The 18,940-nt window shown below is 35.1% G+C and overlaps 2 protein-coding genes and 2 non-coding genes across 4 annotated transcripts; all 4 read right to left on the reverse strand.

Annotated features, from left to right (window-relative positions):
* Positions 1 to 4,804: 4,804 nt before the first annotated feature.
* Positions 4,805 to 8,606, reverse strand: LOC108815479 (uncharacterized). Its single transcript, XM_018588068.1, has 9 exons — positions 7,698 to 8,606; positions 7,174 to 7,612; positions 6,951 to 7,084; positions 6,768 to 6,878; positions 6,401 to 6,523; positions 5,751 to 6,337; positions 5,604 to 5,688; positions 5,077 to 5,542; positions 4,805 to 4,977 (listed from the first exon to the last, which is right to left on the reverse strand). Exons 1-9 carry the CDS (start codon positions 8,604 to 8,606, stop codon positions 4,805 to 4,807), a joined length of 3,027 nt encoding a protein of 1,008 aa, XP_018443570.1.
* Positions 8,607 to 12,772: 4,166 nt separating this feature from the next.
* On the reverse strand, positions 12,773 to 12,857 carry LOC130498238 (small nucleolar RNA snoR116). Its single transcript, XR_008937159.1, has one exon. It is a non-coding gene; the product is annotated as a small nucleolar RNA snoR116 (small nucleolar RNA).
* Positions 12,858 to 12,910: 53 nt separating this feature from the next.
* On the reverse strand, positions 12,911 to 12,989 carry LOC130498240 (small nucleolar RNA snoR117). Its single transcript, XR_008937161.1, has one exon. It is a non-coding gene; the product is annotated as a small nucleolar RNA snoR117 (small nucleolar RNA).
* Positions 12,990 to 15,293: 2,304 nt separating this feature from the next.
* Positions 15,294 to 18,560, reverse strand: LOC108815794 (glyceraldehyde-3-phosphate dehydrogenase GAPCP1, chloroplastic). Its single transcript, XM_018588285.2, has 14 exons — positions 18,292 to 18,560; positions 17,825 to 17,898; positions 17,659 to 17,726; positions 17,542 to 17,580; positions 17,339 to 17,439; positions 17,010 to 17,122; positions 16,819 to 16,918; positions 16,558 to 16,704; positions 16,423 to 16,483; positions 16,241 to 16,338; positions 16,022 to 16,164; positions 15,834 to 15,917; positions 15,666 to 15,755; positions 15,294 to 15,581 (listed from the first exon to the last, which is right to left on the reverse strand). Exons 1-14 carry the CDS (start codon positions 18,376 to 18,378, stop codon positions 15,527 to 15,529), a joined length of 1,260 nt encoding a protein of 419 aa, XP_018443787.1. The 5' UTR covers positions 18,379 to 18,560; the 3' UTR covers positions 15,294 to 15,526.
* Positions 18,561 to 18,940: the final 380 nt, after the last annotated feature.

Raw genomic sequence — 18,940 nt, forward strand, 5'->3', positions numbered from 1 at the left:
TTTTAAGGAAAACCATACTAAAGTTTCTTTGGAATAGTATACGTATATATGAGAAAAACATAAACTCTACTCACAATGTAATCCAACCTATAACCCATTACTATTATATACCGCTAACCCAAACATAAACTCTAACCATAAACACAAAACCAAATTTCACGAAAACATGTAATCCAAACTATATACAGGTAACAAAAAACTCATACTATTTTTCGTGTGGAATAGTATACGTATAGCGAATGAAAACCGTTAAACCATAAACCCAAACCGTATAACGTTAACCAAACCGTATAGACCCAAACCGCAAACCATAAACCCAAACTGTATACCATTAACCCAAATCCTATATCAAAACGCTAGACCATACACCCAAGGAATAAACCATAAACCCAATCAATAAACCATAAACAGAAACCATAAACTATATACACAAACCATTCGCTATACCTAAACCGAAACGCTATACCCCACACTCTAAACGATAAACCTAAACCCAAACGCTATACCCTAAACCCAATCTGGAAACCATAAACCCAAACCGTAAACCATAAACCCAAACCGTATACCGTTAACCAAACATATATATTGTGAAGGAAAACCAACTTATATTTCGTTTGGAATAGTTTAAGTATAGCTGAGAAAAACCGTTATCCGAAACTGTAAATCCTAAACCCGAGCCATTCGCTAAACCGTATACCAAAACGCTAAACCCTAAACCCAAACACTAAACGATAAACCCAAACCCTAAACAATAAACCCTAAACTCAAACGCTATACCCTAAATTCAAACAGTAAACCATAAACCTAAACTGGATACAGCTAACCCAAACACTATATCAAAACGCTAAACCATAAACCGAAGCAATAAACCATAAACCCAATCAATAAACACAAACCATAAACCATAAACCCAAACCATACGCTAAAATCGATACCCATACGTTATACATAAACCCAAACGATATACCCCACACTCTAAACAATAAACCTAAACCCAAACGCTATACCCTAAACCCAAACTGGAAACCATAAACCGAAGCCGTAAACCATAAACCCATACACTAAACCCTATACCCAAACTCTAAACCCTTAACCCATACACTAAACCATAAACCCAAACCCTAAATAATAAACATAAACCCAAACAGTATACCATAAACCCAAACTGGAAACCATAAACCCAAACCGTAAACCATAAACCCATACACTAAACCCTATACCCAAACTCTAAATCCTAAACCCATACACTAAACCATAAACCCAAACCCTAAACAATAAACTTAAACCCAAACGGTATACCATAAACCCAAACTAGAAACCATAAACCCAAACCGTAATCCCAAACCGTATACCGCTAACCCAAACATATCAAAACGCTAAACCATAAACCTAAACTGGATACAGCTAACCCAAACACTATATCAAAACGCTAAACCATAAACCGAAGCAATAAACCATAAACCCAATCAATAAACACAAACCATAAACCATAAACCCAAACCATACGCTAAAACCGATACCCATACGTTATACCAAACCCAAACGATATACCCCACACTCTAAACAATAAACCTAAACCCAAACGCTATACCCTAAACCCAAACTGGAAACCATAAACCCAAGCCGTAAACCATAAACCCATACACTAAACCCTATACACAAACTCTAAACCCTTAACCCATACACTAAACCATAAACCCAAACCCTAAATACTAAACATAAACCCAAACAGTATACCATAAACCCAAACTGGAAACCATAAACCCAAACCGTAAACCATAAACCCATACACTAAACCTTATACCCAAAGTCTAAATCCTAAACCCATACACTAAGCCATAAACCCAAACCCTAAACAATAAACTTAAACCCAAACGGTATACCATAAACCCAAACTAGAAACCATAAACCCAAACCGTAATCCCAAACCGTATACCGCTAACCCAAACATATATATTTTGAAGGAAAACCCTAAATCCAAACCATACGCTAAAACCTAAACCCAAACTCTAAACCCTAAACCCATACACTAAACCATAAACCCAAACCCTAAACAATAAACCTAAACCCAAACGGTAACCGTTTAACATAAACCCAAACCGTATACCACTAAACCCAAAATAGACATTTTGAAGGGAAACCATACTATATTTCGTTTGGAATAGTTTACATAAACCCGAACCATACACTAAACCCCCACCAAACGCTAAACACTAAATCCAAACCCTAACCAATAAACCTAAACAGGAAACCATAAACCCAAACTGCAAACCATAAACCCAAACCGCAAACCATAAACCCAAACTGTATACCATTAACCCAAATCCTATATCAAAACGCTAGACCCTACACCCAAGGAAATAAACCATAAACCCAATCAATAAACCATAAACAGAAACCATAAACTATATACACAAACCATACGCTATACCTAAACCGAAACGCTATACCCCACACTCTAAACGATAAACCTAAACCCAAACGCTATACCCTAAACCCAATCTGGAAACCATAAACCCAAACCGTAAACCATAAACCCAAACCGTATACCGTTAACCAAACATATATATTGTGAAGGAAAACCAACTTATATTTCGTTTGGAATAGTTTAAGTATAGCTGAGAAAAACCGTTATCCGAAACTGTAAATCCTAAACCCGAGCCATTCGCTAAACCGTATACCAAAACGCTAAACCCTAAACCCAAACACTAAACGATAAACCCAAACCCTAAACAATAAACCCTAAACTCAAACGCTATACCCTAAATCCAAACAGTAAACCATAAACCTAAACTGGATACAGCTAACCCAAACACTATATCAAAACGCTAAACCATAAACCGAAGCAATAAACCATAAACCCAATCAATAAACACAAACCATAAACCATAAACCCAAACCATACGCTAAAAACCGATACCCATACGTTATACCATAAACCCATACACTAAACCCTATACCCAAACTCTAAATCATAAACCCATACACTAAACCATAAACCCAAACCCTAAACAATAAACTTAAACCCAAACGGTATACCATAAACCCAAACTAGAAACCATAAACCCAAACCGTAATCCCAAACCGTATACCGCTAACCCAAACATATCAAAACGCTAAACCATAAACCTAAACTGGATACAGCTAACCCAAACACTATATCAAAACGCTAAACCATAAACCGAAGCAATAAACCATAAACCCAATCAATAAACACAAACCATAAACCATAAACCCAAACCATACGCTAAAACCGATACCCATACGTTATACCTAAACCCAAACGATATACCCCACACTCTAAACAATAAACCTAAACCCAAACGCTATACCCTAAACCCAAACTGGAACCATAAACCCAAGCCGTAAACCATAAACCCATACACTAAACCCTATACCGAAACTGTAAACCCTTAACCCATACACTAAACCATAACCCAAACCCTAAATAATAAACATAAACCCAAACAGTATACCATAAACCCAAACTGGAAACCATAAACCCAAACCGTAAATCATAAACCCATACACTAAACCCTATACCCAAACTCTAAATCCTAAACCCATACACTAAACCATAAACCCAAACCCTAAACAATAAACTTAAACCCAAACGGTATACCATAAACCCAAACTAGAAACCATAAACCCAAACCGTAATCCCAAACCGTATACCGCTAACCCAAACATATCAAAACGCTAAACCATAAACCTAAACTGGATACAGCTAACCCAAACACTATATCAAAACGCTAAACCATAAACCGAAGCAATAAACCATAAACCCAATCAATAAACACAAACCATAAACAATAAACCCAAACCATACGCTAAAACCGATACCCATACGTTATACCTAAACCCAACGATATACCCCACAATCTAAACAATAAACCTAAACCCAAACGCTATACCCTAAACCCAAACTGGAAACCATAAACCCAAGCCGTAAACCATAAACCCATACACTAAATCCTATACCCAAACTCTAAACCGTTAACCCATACACTAAACCATAAACCCAAACCCTAAATAATAAACATAAACCCAAACAGTATACCATAAACCCAAACTGGAAACCATAAACCCAAACCGTAAACCATAAACCCATACACTAAACCCTATACCCAAACTCTAAATCCTAAACCCATACACTAAACCATAAACCCAAACCCTAAACAATAAACTTAAACCCAAACGGTATACCATAAACCCAAACTAGAAACCATAAACCCAAACCGTAATCCCAAACCGTATACAGGTAACCCAAACATAAATATTTCGAAGGAAAACCCTAAATCCAAACCATACGCTAAAACCTAAACCCAAACTCTAAACCCTAAACCCATACACTAAACCATAAACCCAAACCCTAAACAATAAACCTAAACCCAAACGGTAACCGTTTAACATAAACCCAAACCGTATACCACTAAACCCAAAAATAGACATTTTGAAGGGAAACCATACCATATTTCGTTTGGAATAGTTTACGTAAACCCGAACCATACACTAAACCCGCACCAAACGCTAAACACTAAATCCAAACCCTAACCAATAAACCTAAACTGGAAACCATAAACCCAAACTGCAAACCATAAACCCAAACCGTATACTACTAAACCCAAACATAGACATTTTGAAGGAAACCATACTATATTTCGTTTGGAATAGTATCTAAACGGAAATTAGGTTAGGTTTAGCTAACAGAACCAAATAAAGTAAATTGTAACAAGGTTACTCGGGATGAGTTCACGATCAAGTAGAGAAACAATTACATCATTGCATAAAAAGTCAGACAAATTTAGGAGCCAATGGAAAAGTTACTGAGGTGATCCGGATTGAAAGCAGCAAAAGCTTCAACTGCGTATGTCTGTGCTGCAATTGCAAGATTCTCTTCGGTGAGATTGGCGACCTGGGCAAGATTATTTGTTGCATGCAGTTCCAAGAGAATATGGGTTGCAACACACGATAATCCTGAGTCAAATTACAAGCGGATGTAAGCTACACAAACAAAATTCATGAAATGCACATATCTTCTATACCAGTTTCGTAAATAGAATGTAACTAACGTACCGGTTGGTTCACAACATAAGGGTAGATCAAGCCGGGTTATGGGAAGAGGTGATGCAACAGCTGCCTCGTTAACTGTTTTTCCCCCATTGTGACGTATAAGCAATGGCATCAAGAATATAAAAGGGGTAAGCAGTGCTTCCAATTGTGAATCCTGCACACAGGCAGCATTGCAGTCTAAAACGTGTATGCACCATTTCGATATATCAATGACAAGACCAATCCAATGCCTTCCGTCAACTTGAAATGGGCAGTATAGTGCTTTAACTTCGTTCCCCCAGCTCATATTTGGAAAGCATGGATCCCCAAAAATACTTGAGAAACTAAATTTGGCAATGTCTTGAACATGAATGAATTGCTGGTACTCCCCACGAAGCGCATGCACGAAACCGCCTGGCAAGAAATCATAAGATTTTATACCCTCTTTACGCAGCCTCATTCGAATAAATGTAACAACCAGGTCAGCGGCCTGAAAAAAACAAAATATTAGGTGTCTAGCATGAAAGAAAATATTATAGAGATTCGATTACCTTAATTGGTTGCGGCTGAGAAGATTCAAATAAGGACTTGAAAACAGAATTGTCAACAATAACACCTTCTCCAAGATTGTATTCCCTAGAAAGTGTTCCCATGTTAAAATCTTAAGGGTAGCGAAGAAAACATAAACGTAAGCAAACCTGTGCGTATGCATAACAGTGTTAAACCCAGCCAGACGGAATGCATTCAGACGATCTAACGGAGAAAATCCCCCAACCAAAGGGCCAACGATTGTAGGTGTCTCAAATGTCGATGTGGGTTTGGTCGGTGAGCAATTTGAAGAGGGACACGCATCTGGAACAGGCGGAGATCCACTTTGCAACTTCGGTTTACGCGTGGCATTATTCTTTCTTCCTCTTCCTCGACCCTTTCCCGGCTGAACCAATGGTGCTGGAGATGACAACCTCACCGATTGAAAACGAAGCCTTTTGCTAGCCCTCTTCTCCACAAATTCAGAGGATGACGGGTTTGATTTTCTTTCCCCTTGATCTGTTGGGCATGATAGAATAGGTGCTCCAACCGGGTCGGTTGGCAACGTTGGATCGGTTGGTAACGTTACATCAACAGGCGATGTAGCAACTATATTAGAAGAACTCTGTGGCACAGCCTCAACATCCATCTGTATAGGTGCAGGGGACGCAAATGGAGAAGAAAGCTGACTAGAGGCCAGCTTAGTAGGTTCATCATTGTCCGGATGGCTTTTATTTAGATTGTCACCGGAATCATCCTGAAAAAACGTTAAAAAATTAGAAGTCCCCTATAAGGTTAGTAACCTAAGTGTCCAACTCACATGCTCAGCATCCATCTGTATAGATTCAGGGAACTCCGGTGGAGAAGAAGGCTGACTAGAAGCCGGCTTAGTTGTTTCGTCATCGTGAGATGTGCCTTTATCTACATTGTCACAGGAATCATCCTGAAAAAATATAAACAATTTATAGATGAAGCTCCCGGAGAAAGTATAGTTCCTGACAAAGGCAATGAAACTGAACTATATCCATCCTAAATATAGTATAGTCCGATTGAAAAATATAATCAATTTCTAGTTTCAACATATATTACTATATCCATCCTAAATATAGTATAGTCCGATTGAAAAATATAAACAATTTCCCGTCAGGTTATTATTTGGAAATTGAAGATTCATCACACCCACTTACATGTAATTCCCCAACATAAACACCATCTGGTCCCGTCGCCTGGACGACATCAGTAAGCAAATCTTGAAAAGATGTGAACTGCTCAGCGGTTCCATCACCACCAGGGGAGTGCTGTTCCAACAGACAGAATTGCAATTAACATGAGTCCATACCATTAATCAAAATAGTATACATAACACTTACAGTTGTATCGTCATCCTTTGGGCTAGGCTTTCCTCCATCCTTTTCTACAACATGGCCACCAGGAGAAGTCACATGCAAGGTGACGGGAGTTAGGACTCCATGTTGATTATCTCGAGGAATACGATTGGATACAACTGCAGCTCATATGCGCAGAAACATTTTAAAATTAAATATTTTAACTCATGTAGGCCGAAGCTTAAGAAATGTAAATACACAACAGTACCTCCTGCTTGATCTGACATTGAACCTTGAGAAGACATTCGTGGTGCGGCTAAAACTTCCTCCTTTAAGGAAAGCATTTCCCCGGTTATGTGGGTTTTCAGAGTGCCTAACAATGGCCATGCACGTGCATATAGTTCGTCTGCTAAACAACGCACGAGATTTGGAACATCCAATGTCACTCCATGATCACCCACTCGTGAATGGCCATCTGTATTGGAGGTTTGAGCATGATCTCCCCTACCAGCGCCTAATCCCTGTGGACCATGACCACCCTTCCATTGCTTTGCAACCTGTGCCTTTACACCACCACGCCATGTATTGATTTCAAAAGGAAAGCCATCGCGAATCAAAGAAACCATGTGAGCAACTTGGAGATCTTCCACCTCATCTGGAAAAGAAGGTGTGTCAGAGGCTTCACATAGGATGGAACGAACTGAAGCCTGGAAAACAAAAAATAGCAAGCGTTTCAGCGTTGTAATAAAGAGGGGATCGTAAGGGAAGTATGTGGAAATGGTGACACTTTACCTGGCCAATAAGTTCTAGGTTTTGAACAGTGACTACATTAATTTTAACCGTCCTAGAACATACGGCATCAACAATGTCTTCTATTGGAAGCTCGTCGTTCACCAAATCTTCCCCTAAACGTGGTTCCGCAATAATTTGTGGACAGCTGCACACTGTAACCAGAACCATAGCGTGCGCAAAACCTTGTATTGCCAGTGTATCTTGGGCTAATTGTTCTGGCAACCTAATCTTGCCACTTGAAACAGTTAACAGAAATGACTCCCTTCCCCAAGGATACTCCATAAACTGGCCAATATCCCCGACCATTTCAACAATCTCTGGTCTAATATGTGTTGAACCACTTGTTGGGCATAATATACCTTCTACTAGCAAAAGAAGAGACAAACGCAATCTGGTGTCCTCATCTTTGTATTTGTCTTTCTGAGCCAACCTGCATATGATCCACTCTGGGGTTATTGTCTCCTCGTCACCAAATAATGATTGCCAAACGACTCCATCACCGCCTAACTGTTTCACTTTTGATTTGGCCTTTTTTTTTCCTTTCCCCATCCGTTGGGGCCCCACGGTTGGCGTTGGTGGTGTCCCACAATTGAGACCTGTAACTAAGGCGAACTCCCCAATACCATAACAAATGGGCTTCCCCGCAAACAACCACCATAGCTCATACAACTTCTTCGTCACCAACTGACGCGACAACAGCTGATGTGCAAACATTACTGAAAAAGTATGAGAGCCCATAAGCATTAGCAGTCTAAACTGAGACTCTGCCAACAGCTCTTGTTGAGAATCCGAAAGTGCCGCTTTAACAACTTCTATCCACCTCAAATTGAAGTAGTTGTTAATTCTCTTCCGGCCAGAGGGTTCAAACCCTGTCTCAAACAACCGTTCAGGCAAACCTAACTCTTCCATCCTGTAAAGAGAAAATATATGAACGACCAAGAGGGTTACTCAATAGTTACACAGGTAAAAGGGCATATGCAATGCAATTGCGGACATGAATGATACAAAGCAAAAGAACAAACATGAATATTGTATAGTATTCTACTATATTATTCATGTTTTTCGAATAGACTATGAATGTTCCCTTCTATAATTGCGGACATGAATGTTGTAAAGCTAACTGTACAAAAATGAATGATGTATAAAATCTGCTATACACACCAAAAGGGCCATAAAGTATCAATTCCAGACAAACACGGACCCATACTATTTAGCTTTAACGAATAGTCTACGAAGTCCCCTGCTCAATTTTAACTTCACTGAATATAGTATCCCATACTACATCTATTTACTGAATAGGCTACGAAGTCGTATTCTGTATTTTCAGTTCACCACTCTAACAATCGAGAAACAGAAACAGAAGGTTCGGTTGTTACTATATACACCAAAAGGGACATAGAGTATCAATTCCAGGCATTAATGGTACAAATCATAAGGTTAAATAATGAATATACAGACAAAACTGACCCATACTATTTATCTTTATCGAATAGTATAGGAAATCCCCTTCTCATTTGTAACTTCACCAAAATATTGTCCCATACTACATATATTTACCGAATAGTCTACGCGAGTCGTATTCTGTATTTTCACTTCGCCACTCTCACAATCGAGAAACAGAAACAGAAGGTTCGGGTGTTGCTAGCAAACAATCAACATTGATACGTAGTAAGGAAAAAAAAACACAGCCATGCCTATAATAACAACGAAACAGTTGGGATAATACCTTGCTCCTCCTCGGACGATACCCTCGGTCGCTCAGATCTGGAAAATATTGCAGAAACATGTATAAATAAAAAAACACAGAAGAGATTTTGTGCGAAAACGATAATTTGGTCTGGTAATACACTGAAATTGGACGCACCGTCCTTGAACACTGTTGAACCCGAAATCTTTCTCCTTGTTATAAGCTGTCAAAAGTTACAGTCTCTCCAAATCTTTATTTTTGTCGATTGGTGAGGGTTACTTTTGTCGCAATTTGAGTGTATCTCTTGGTTAGAGAAACTGTTCAGAAACTGTTCAGTTTCCTGAAGAAGGATAAATCGAAGAAGAGGTGGGCCCACCGTTTTTCACGCGCAGGTAGGGATATTGCTGTCATTATACATAATAATGGCTCGCATATCGTAGCCAAATCAATGCTATGTGTAGAATCTTCGATATGTTTTTTGCTATTGTTATGTACTCCAATTTCCCTTATCTATTTATTTAAGTTCCTTTTATTTTTTCAATTAAGAATAATGAAGATCTTTCTCCTCTAATTTAGAATCTTAGATACTGTAACCCCAATTCTTATATATTTTTTTCATATAAGTAGGCTTATGATAATTTTAGAGCGTAATTGGTAAATACAGAGTATCTCAGAGTAAACTAAAATAGAGGAAATGAGAAGGAAAAGTGTAAAGAGTAAAAAAATAAATAAAAAGAACGAATTCACTGCAATTATGTTCTTTTATTAAGGGAGCGACTGTATTGCACTATTGACGATATAATCTAGGTGGAAAACGTTAAAAGACATATCAATTTAAGTTTTCTATGTTGTGTTTAATATTGGGTTTATTGTAAAAGGTTTGGTTTGTGAATTCACTTGTAAATTTAATGCCCACTGAGCAAATGTTTCCATTTAATGGAAATTAGTTTGTCAAATGGAAATTGGTTTGTCAAATGAAAATCTAGGTGGAAAAAAAGTTTTTACTTTTAATTTAATTTTTTTGTATCGATCAGGTAAAACATTTTTTAAAACTTTTTACTTGGTTACTAGGTGTTTTCCTGCACCATGTGCAGTAAAAGAATTTTAAAATATTTTTAATAGATAAATATTAATTATATTTAACTTTTATTAATATTATAAATTTTCTTTTCTTATCAATATTTTAATATAAATTTGATTTAACTGAACATTAAAATTAAGATAAAAATAATTTTGTTTATTTTGAATTATATTTAAGAATGTGCATGTATATATTTTAAATTATAATCTGAGGTAGATTTTTCTATCTATTTATTTAAATTAAATATGTAAAATTGCATAATTTTCAAAAATTAAAATAAACAATATTTATAAAACATGTAGATATATATAAGAAACTAATAATTTTACGATTTAATTTGATTTTATGATTTAATTTTTATAATTTTTATATTTTTTAAAAAATATGTATATATTTTTGAAATATGTTAATTAAATGATATTTCAAATTTTGAAATGTCATAATTGAATATAATCAAAATTCTAAAGTTTACCAAAAATATAAATTAACATTAAATATAATTGTCCATGTCATATTAATCTATAAGACATGTCATCAATTTTAGTAGTCATGTCACAATTATTAATCTAGGTGTTTTTCTGCACCATGTGTAGTGATGAATTTTTTAAAAGTTAAATTTTATATTTTAAAATGTAATTTATTAATATTATATATTTTTATTTTTGACCAATAATTAATATAAATATCATTAATTAAGCATAAAATTAAGAGAAAATATTTTTTATTTATTTTAATTATATTTTAGAATGATATATATAAAGTTAAAATCGTAGATTAAAAATATTTATTTCATTTGGTTAAATGTATTAAATCAACTTGTACAAAATTACTAAAAATCATATAAAATTGTGTAGTTATCAAAAATTAAAACTAAATAATATTTACATAATTTGTAGATACCTAAAAGAAACTAATGATATTACGATTTCATTTTTTTTTAAAATTCCGAAATATAGAAAATTTTAGATAATAAAATTTTTGTAATTATGAAAATAAATTATATAATATTTCGAAATTCAAAATATCATATTTGAATATATTTATTTTAGTGATGAATTATGACTTATTACCATACTCCACAAAGTTTACCAAAAATATAAATCAATATTAAATATAATATATGAATTATTGCCATATTCTAAAAATATTTCCAAAAAAATATATCAGCATTAGATGTAATTGTCGATGTCATATTTAACCATATTGTCATCAATCTTAATAGCCACGTCATAATTTTTTTTGTGAAAACGATTGTAGAGAAGACATGTGGCAAATCACTTTTCAAATATAGACTAAGGGATTTAATGAATCTTATATTTTTCATTTCATTTTTTCTATTTTACTTTACGATTGACTCAAAGTAAATCTACTTTTAGGATGTATTGGGAATTATGGTTAAGAAAAACAGCCCAAAGAGCTACACTTGTAAATTTAGGTCTAGTAGAATATTCTATTCAAAGCCAAATGCTATATAGTCAGTTGTTTTTCAAAATTGAATTCGAATGTATTTTCTTCATCAGTACAGGCTTCATCGACCAACTTTCAAGATTATGTTTCTGTTTTGAAGTTACATTTTGTCTGTCAACTGGGTGTTCCATGGTTCAAAAAGTCTTGAGGGTAAATCAAATCGACAAGGAACTGCAAAGTTGTGAAACAAATTTCTTACTAAATTGGGATGACATATAGGGACATCGATCGTATCGGCCAAAACAAATTTGAAGCCTAAAATTAGATAACCTTTGCACCAAGTCAATTTCGGCAACGTAAAGCGCTTTACCCACTATCAAGAAGTGAATCAGAGACTCTAAATTGTTGCCTTTAATGAGAGAGCTAAAAAAAACTAACAAAATATTTTTTCAAAACTAATTGATCAAGAGGAATAATAGCTATGTAAGGCCTTTTGAATGCACATGAACTATTTGGACTAGAACACGTACCAGAATATCAGCCACATTCAGTTTCGGCAACAAACAGCGCTTAATACACTAATGATTATAAAGTGCACCAGCGACTCTAAATTGTTGCCTTTAATAAGAGATAACAAAAACTAACAAATTTTTTTTTGAAAAACTAATTGGTCAGAGGAATCATAGCTATGTAAGGCCTTTTGAATGCACATGAACTATTTGAACTAGAACACGTACCAGAATATCAGCCACATTTAGTTTTGGCAACAAACAGCGCTTAATACACTATTGACAATAAAGTGCACCAGCGACTCTAAATTGTTGCCTTTCAGTTAAAAACACAACGATAATCACTTCCAAGCAAAACAAGAAAGAGCAGATCTCATCTAAAGCAAAAACTAGGCTCAGGTTATAAAAGAAGTATGCATCAACGAGCTGTGAATCTCTCAAAGTTTGATGGTAATCTTTTTTCATCATCCTCGCCTAGTCAAATTTTTTTTCAGAAAAGAGAATTTGCAAAAGTAGAGTAATAGATCTATAGCCTCAGAACCTGGAGGATACAACTCATCAAGGAGAAATCTCTCAGATGGTACGGACAATCTCAAACATCACAGGCCACCAAATACTAACTACATAAAAGTAGCAAAATCTAAAAGAAAGAAGAAATCAAAATATTAGATGGCTAGACGCTCTTGCTTGGTGTGTGAATCTAAAGATAAGGCTGCTTATATAGCTAGCATTCTAGGGTTACAAGAAACCTTAGACAAGTAGGTCAAAATACCAACATGGGCCCCTAGCATTTCACAGCCCACACAAAACTGTAAATGATAGGCTTCTTATATATAACATTCAAAATTAACTGGGTCTCAATATAAACAAAATACACTGCAACAAACCTTACTAGGCCTGAGATGTTCAGGTACACTTAAACAGACCAAGATATTGGAGTCATGTAATTTTCAAGTTGCGAACTTCGTAGACTATATAAATGCATTTTCAATAGTTACCTTCATTTTCTTTCTCAAAATGGGTTTTAATTTTACTTCAATGGTTTTTTACATTTTTCCACTACAAAGAAAATATCTCAAGTATATTCTTTTATTATTAAATTCAAATAATATACTTTTTTAAAACCAATTTTACTCAACAATAAATATATTCTAACTATATTTTATTATATACGTAATTTAGTTTTAATAGGATATCTAATGATTTATATGATTTTCTACTTGTATTAGTGAAAGGATTAATAATTTTGTTAAACTATAAAACACATATGTTTAAAGATCAACTTGTTTTTTTTCTCTATCTATCTCTAACTATTAGATCAACTTGTTAATAAAAATTTTCACATCAAAAGTCTATTAAATCTCTTGTATATTTTTCTAGAAACTCAACTTATGTACATAATTAAGATCTCATTAACATAAAATCACATTCGGTTAAAATTTGTAAGTTTTATAAAATAATAACCATTATTTTAAAATTAATAATAAATAGGAATAACATAATAATTTGAAATTATTATTTCTGAGAGAAAAAAAAATGAGGGGAACCATTGAAACAAAATATAAACTCATTATTAAAAAAATGAGGATAAACATTGGAGATACCCTTACTAATCATACTTAAATTGATGTACTATTGGATTAATTTTTCCCTAACTTTTTATGTTTTACTTCAAAACTAGATCATGACCCGCTCGATCGAGCGGGGTCAATTTTTTTTTATCTTTGTTTTTACTAAATGTTATACATGATCTCAATGTGTATTAATATAAAATTTTGATAAATAACAATGTGTACTAATGTGTTTAAATAAGCAATGTGTTTAATTACTAAATTTGATTTTTAAATTTTATGATAACGTAAAGTAATTTTTTCTATATTATTTTAAATATATAGTGCTATATATTTTGTATTTTCAACATTTATCATATAAAACTTACATTGGGACATTATTTATATGAAAATATGTATAACATAATATATTTATATATTATATAAACATATGCACACCCGCACGGATTTTATTTTTAAAATGTATTCTATACTATTTAGTTTTATGTAGTATCGAGTTTGTATATTCAATTTTGTGTTTAAAGAACAATATCAAAACTGTCTTTCGTATGTAAAAATAACATTTTGCAATCGCGAGTTGTGTCTTTTTATTGTAACACAAAATTTTATATAAAACTTATGTTTTTTTGAAATTTTTTTTTTTAAATAATTATTACGTAATTTCAAAATGAATTTGATCTCTGAAGTCTAATATATTTTGTGTGTAATGGTTCAAAGCATTTTTGATATATATTATATTTCAGTTTGGTTTGTTTTTAGTATTACTGTATAAATATAATACTATACAATATTACTATATTCTATACAATATATGAAGCTATGTGTTATTTGTTTTAGAAAGTATATTAGGCCCAACATAGTTATAAGAAATAGTCATATCTTTATGTATGTGTCTATGACTTATCTACCTAATGTTATTCGTACTAATAAAATTAATATGGCCAATGAAAGTATACTGATCAATTTAAAATGAATTGTATAGGGTAATTATAGAACGATTAATATTTTTAGTATTCTTTGTATATATCTTATTTAAATCGACATGTAATAAATGTAAAAATCATATATGGAATATGGATAAAAAGAAGAACTGTATTTAAGGAAATACATTAATGCAAAGTTAGAGTATAGTACATATTATATATAAAGAATTAAACATTTAATTTAAATATATGAGGTCCATCTTTAAAAATCCACCTAGAAAAAGTTGTAATGTTCCTATTTTAATAAGATAGATGATGTACCATTGAGATGGTTTATGTTTAAAAGCTTTCATACAGTTGTTGCGGTTGTTGCTAAAAAAAAAAACAGTTGTTGCGGTTGTGCTACTGATAAGCTACGTTTGGTTAAGCACAACAAATTTATTATCCCCTTATTGATAGATGCAAGTCGCATGTTTATCTTTAGACCAAATCTATATTTGTTTTCGTAGTTGTAAATACTGAAACAGAACCAAAAATAAGGATCTACCACCTAACAGAACCAAACCAATTTAAACTTGGCTTTGTAGCAGGCAAACACAAAATGTAGAAAGTCTCGAGCTTCTGCAAGAACCGGTGCGTGTGTGAGTGTGTTTAGCGGCTGGCTGCTACCAAAGCCATGTGCTCTATAAGGTCAAGCACACGGTTGCTGCAAGTAAAATTGGGAGACAAACTGTAAGTGTTTGAGATCTAGTGGATATATCTGATTTGAGATGAAAAACGAAAGCTGTACCTGTAACCCCATTCGTTGTCGTACCAAGAGACAAGTTTCACAAAGGACTTGCTCAACCCAATCCCGGCATTGGCGTCAAAGATACTTGACCTGTTATAACCAAAATCGAGATCATCACATTGGTGAACCTTGATTCAGATGAATCTGAAGAAAAGAAGAAAGACCAACCTTGAATCACCCACGAAATCATTGGAGACGACATCTTCATCTGTATACCCGAGAATGCCTTTTAGAGGTCCTTCTGAGGCAGATCTGTTAAGAGGTTCACATCAAACCCGGAGGAGTTAGCACGAGTTGGACACTAAAACTCAGGAAACGATAATAAGGCGAATGAGGAGAGTTTTGGGGAAGCATACTTAATGGCTGCTTTAACATCTTCGTAAGAGGCACCTTTCTCAAGTCGACATGTTAAATCCACAACGGAAACATTTGGTGTTGGTACACGGAATGCCATTCCCGTAAGTTTCCCGTTCAGTTCTGGAAGAACTTTACCTACAGCCTACATCGACCAGAAAACCACGGCTCAAATTAAAATTCCAGAGTTATGGTAAAGCTACATGGTTGTACAATGGTACCTTTGCAGCACCGGTTGAGCTAGGAATAATGTTTTGACTAGCTCCCCGGCCTCCTCTCCAGTCCTTCATTGATGGTCCATCAACAGTCTTCTGAGTAGCTGAATATGGAAAAAGACAACGAACACACATAGGTTAGTGTTATCAGATTCGTAATGTACAGCAGGAGAGCAAGAAATGCAGACCAGTGGTTGCGTGAACAGTTGTCATCAAGCCTTCAAGAATACCAAATTCCTCATGCACCACCTGCCAAAAATAGTTCAGTTGACATTAGCGAAGGTCTTAGCAATGAATGATTTGGGTAAAAAAACATTACGAACCTTGGCAAGAGGTGCAAGACAGTTGGTGGTACAACTTGCATTGGAGACTATATCCATGTTTGGTTGGTATGTCTTCTCATTAACTCCAACAACAAACATGGGTGCATCAGCTGAAGGGGCAGAAATTATCACTTTCTTTGCACCACCCTACAAAACCAATGAAATGTCAAGCAAAAGCATATGTCATTTTAAAACAATGGTTATTTGAATAAAATGTTATCACAAGTTACGAGGTCAACGTATGTTTGTAAGAAAATGCACCTTCAGATGGGACGCAGCCTTTGCGAGGGTGGTGAATACCCCTGAAGACTCAACAACATAATCAGCTCCAAGATCAGCCCAAGGGATCTCAGCTGGATCTCTGAGAAAGAGTTACAAAAGATGTTATGTTCTAAACTGAGATAGCGTGTTCTCTGATTTGCAGAAAACAACAAGTCACTTTGAAGCAATACCTCTTGCTGACAACATTAACCTTTTTCCCATTGATCTCCAAAGTAGAATCATCAATGACATTGATGGTTCCCGTGAAATTTCCATGAGTAGAATCATACCTCAACATGTAAGCCTGTGAAATAGGGGACAAAAGATCTCACCAAACTTGAAAACTCCCCAGTTATATTTCATCGGAAAAGAAGACTTACATATGATGCATTTTTCAAGGTTTTCCTCAAACCATACCGGGTTCAAGCAAGCAAGAGAGTTAACTCAAGATTAAGAACATAGTATATATAGTGTTTCGAGATATAGCCTGATAAAACAACCAGGTAGAAGACATGCTTACCATGTACTTGGCATCAATGAACGGGTCATTCACTGCTACAACCTCAATGTCATCCCTTGATGTTGCAATGCGGAGGACCAACCTTCCAATCCGACCAAAACCTGTCAGTAAAAATTGAAATAAATGAAGCTTCTATAAGAAATGAAAAGGTTGGGGACCTTTAAATTGATAGTTTGGAGGGCATCAATCAATCAATAACTTACCATTGATCCCAACCTTAGTCTTTCCGGTGCTACTTGACCCTAATATAAAACAAAATCACCAATAAGCAGAAGCAAGCAACAAACAAATAAACTGAAGTAAGTTTTTTTCATACTTACTTTGAACTGCAGGTGGCACTTGAGTAGCCGTGGCCTTGATGGGCTGCACAGCTCTTACATTGCATTTTCTGTACATTTAAACATATATAAAAAAAAACAACTCTTGAGAATAGAAAATTTGCATTTAGACAAAAATGACATGAGTTACAGAGTTTTGGCACAGAACCGTAGAGATGAAGATGGCCCAGTAGCAATAGCGGCACCAGAAAAGCTGTAGCTAAATCCAAGACTTGAAGACACCTGAGTAGTTTTATGTGACAAAAAGAGATTCATATCAAATACACAAATCTAAAACCGGGTAAATAACTTTTACTTCTGTCTTTTTTTTTTGTCGGTAGTAAATAACTTTTACTTAGTTCCGAGGTAATTGTCAAATCTAAACTATCTGAGCTCATTAGACATACATACTGAAAGATCAGCAAATAAAATACCAAACCACAGGCCATTCCAAATAACTTACGAGAACGAAGATCAAAACAGTAGTAACGTCGCCATTTATACAATATATATATTGTGAGAAATACAAAGCACGAGCTAAGCTAAAGCGAAATCGAATCGAGCAGGGTGAATCAGAATCGAAGCTTAAAATAGATAAAACTAGCATGAGTAAGACGCAAAGCGATCGTTTCTAACCTTGGAATGATCACACGACGGCGACGAGAAAAAGTCAGCGCGAGGAGCAGAGGCGGCGGCGGATCTGAGGAGAGAAGAGGAAGCCATTGAAAAAATTGAAGAGGTCCCTCCGGTGTCAAAAAACCCTAACAAAAACTTCGATGGCTTCTTGGAGTAGGTGTAGAGATATAAATAAAACGTGGAGAATCCAAATTGTTCGCAGTGTTTTCTCCTTTTTCCTTCTTTAAAAATTCAATCAAACGCTTTGGTATTTCACACTTTTGAATATATTAATGTGCATACTACGACTGACTGTCTGTTAGTTGTGCAGAAACGACACACTTCTGTTCCTTTTTTAAATTGATGGGTTCCGAATCTGGTGCGGCCCACTTTATAAAAAAGATGCAAATATTTGTTACTCCAAGAATCAAGGGTTGTGATTTGGAAGTGGAACATAAGGACACGTGTACTACATCAAAACCATCGGCCCCACGGTTCGTCATCTTCTGTGACTGTCATATTTGAAAATCTTTTGTCGTTTCGGCTTTGCGAAAAAACCCTTAGTGACGGACGACACGTCAGACGGATCTGGGCCGGGGTTTCAAAAAGCCCTTTCCATCTCTTGGTGATGTCAACTTTAGGAAGTCTTTTCAAAACTGACCGACCATAT

This window comes from Raphanus sativus, chromosome 7 (assembly GCF_000801105.2).
Source record: "Raphanus sativus cultivar WK10039 chromosome 7, ASM80110v3, whole genome shotgun sequence".
In the NCBI taxonomy this organism is placed as follows: domain Eukaryota; kingdom Viridiplantae; phylum Streptophyta; class Magnoliopsida; order Brassicales; family Brassicaceae; genus Raphanus; species Raphanus sativus.

What these genes read in the sequence shown, in the direction of transcription:
- LOC108815479 (XM_018588068.1), bottom strand. Translation starts at nt 8,606, where the DNA reads ATGGAAGAGTTAGGTTTGCCTGAACGGTTGTTTGAGACAGGGTTTGAA. An exon ending in CAAAGGATGACGATACAACT is followed by an intron (nt 6,879 to 6,950) that starts GTAAGTGTTATG and finishes CTGTTGGAACAG; the next exon opens with CACTCCCCTGGTGGTGATGG. An exon ending in ACTGTTATGCATACGCACAG is followed by an intron (nt 5,689 to 5,750) that starts GTTTGCTTACGT and finishes AACACTTTCTAG; the next exon opens with GGAATACAATCTTGGAGAAG.
- LOC108815794 (XM_018588285.2), bottom strand. Translation starts at nt 18,378, where the DNA reads ATGGCTTCCTCTTCTCTCCTCAGATCCGCCGCCGCCTCTGCTCCTCGC. An exon ending in GATTTCGTGGGTGATTCAAG is followed by an intron (nt 15,756 to 15,833) that starts GTTGGTCTTTCT and finishes TGGTTATAACAG; the next exon opens with GTCAAGTATCTTTGACGCCA. An exon ending in GACAACGAATGGGGTTACAG is followed by an intron (nt 15,582 to 15,665) that starts GTACAGCTTTCG and finishes TTTTACTTGCAG; the next exon opens with CAACCGTGTGCTTGACCTTA.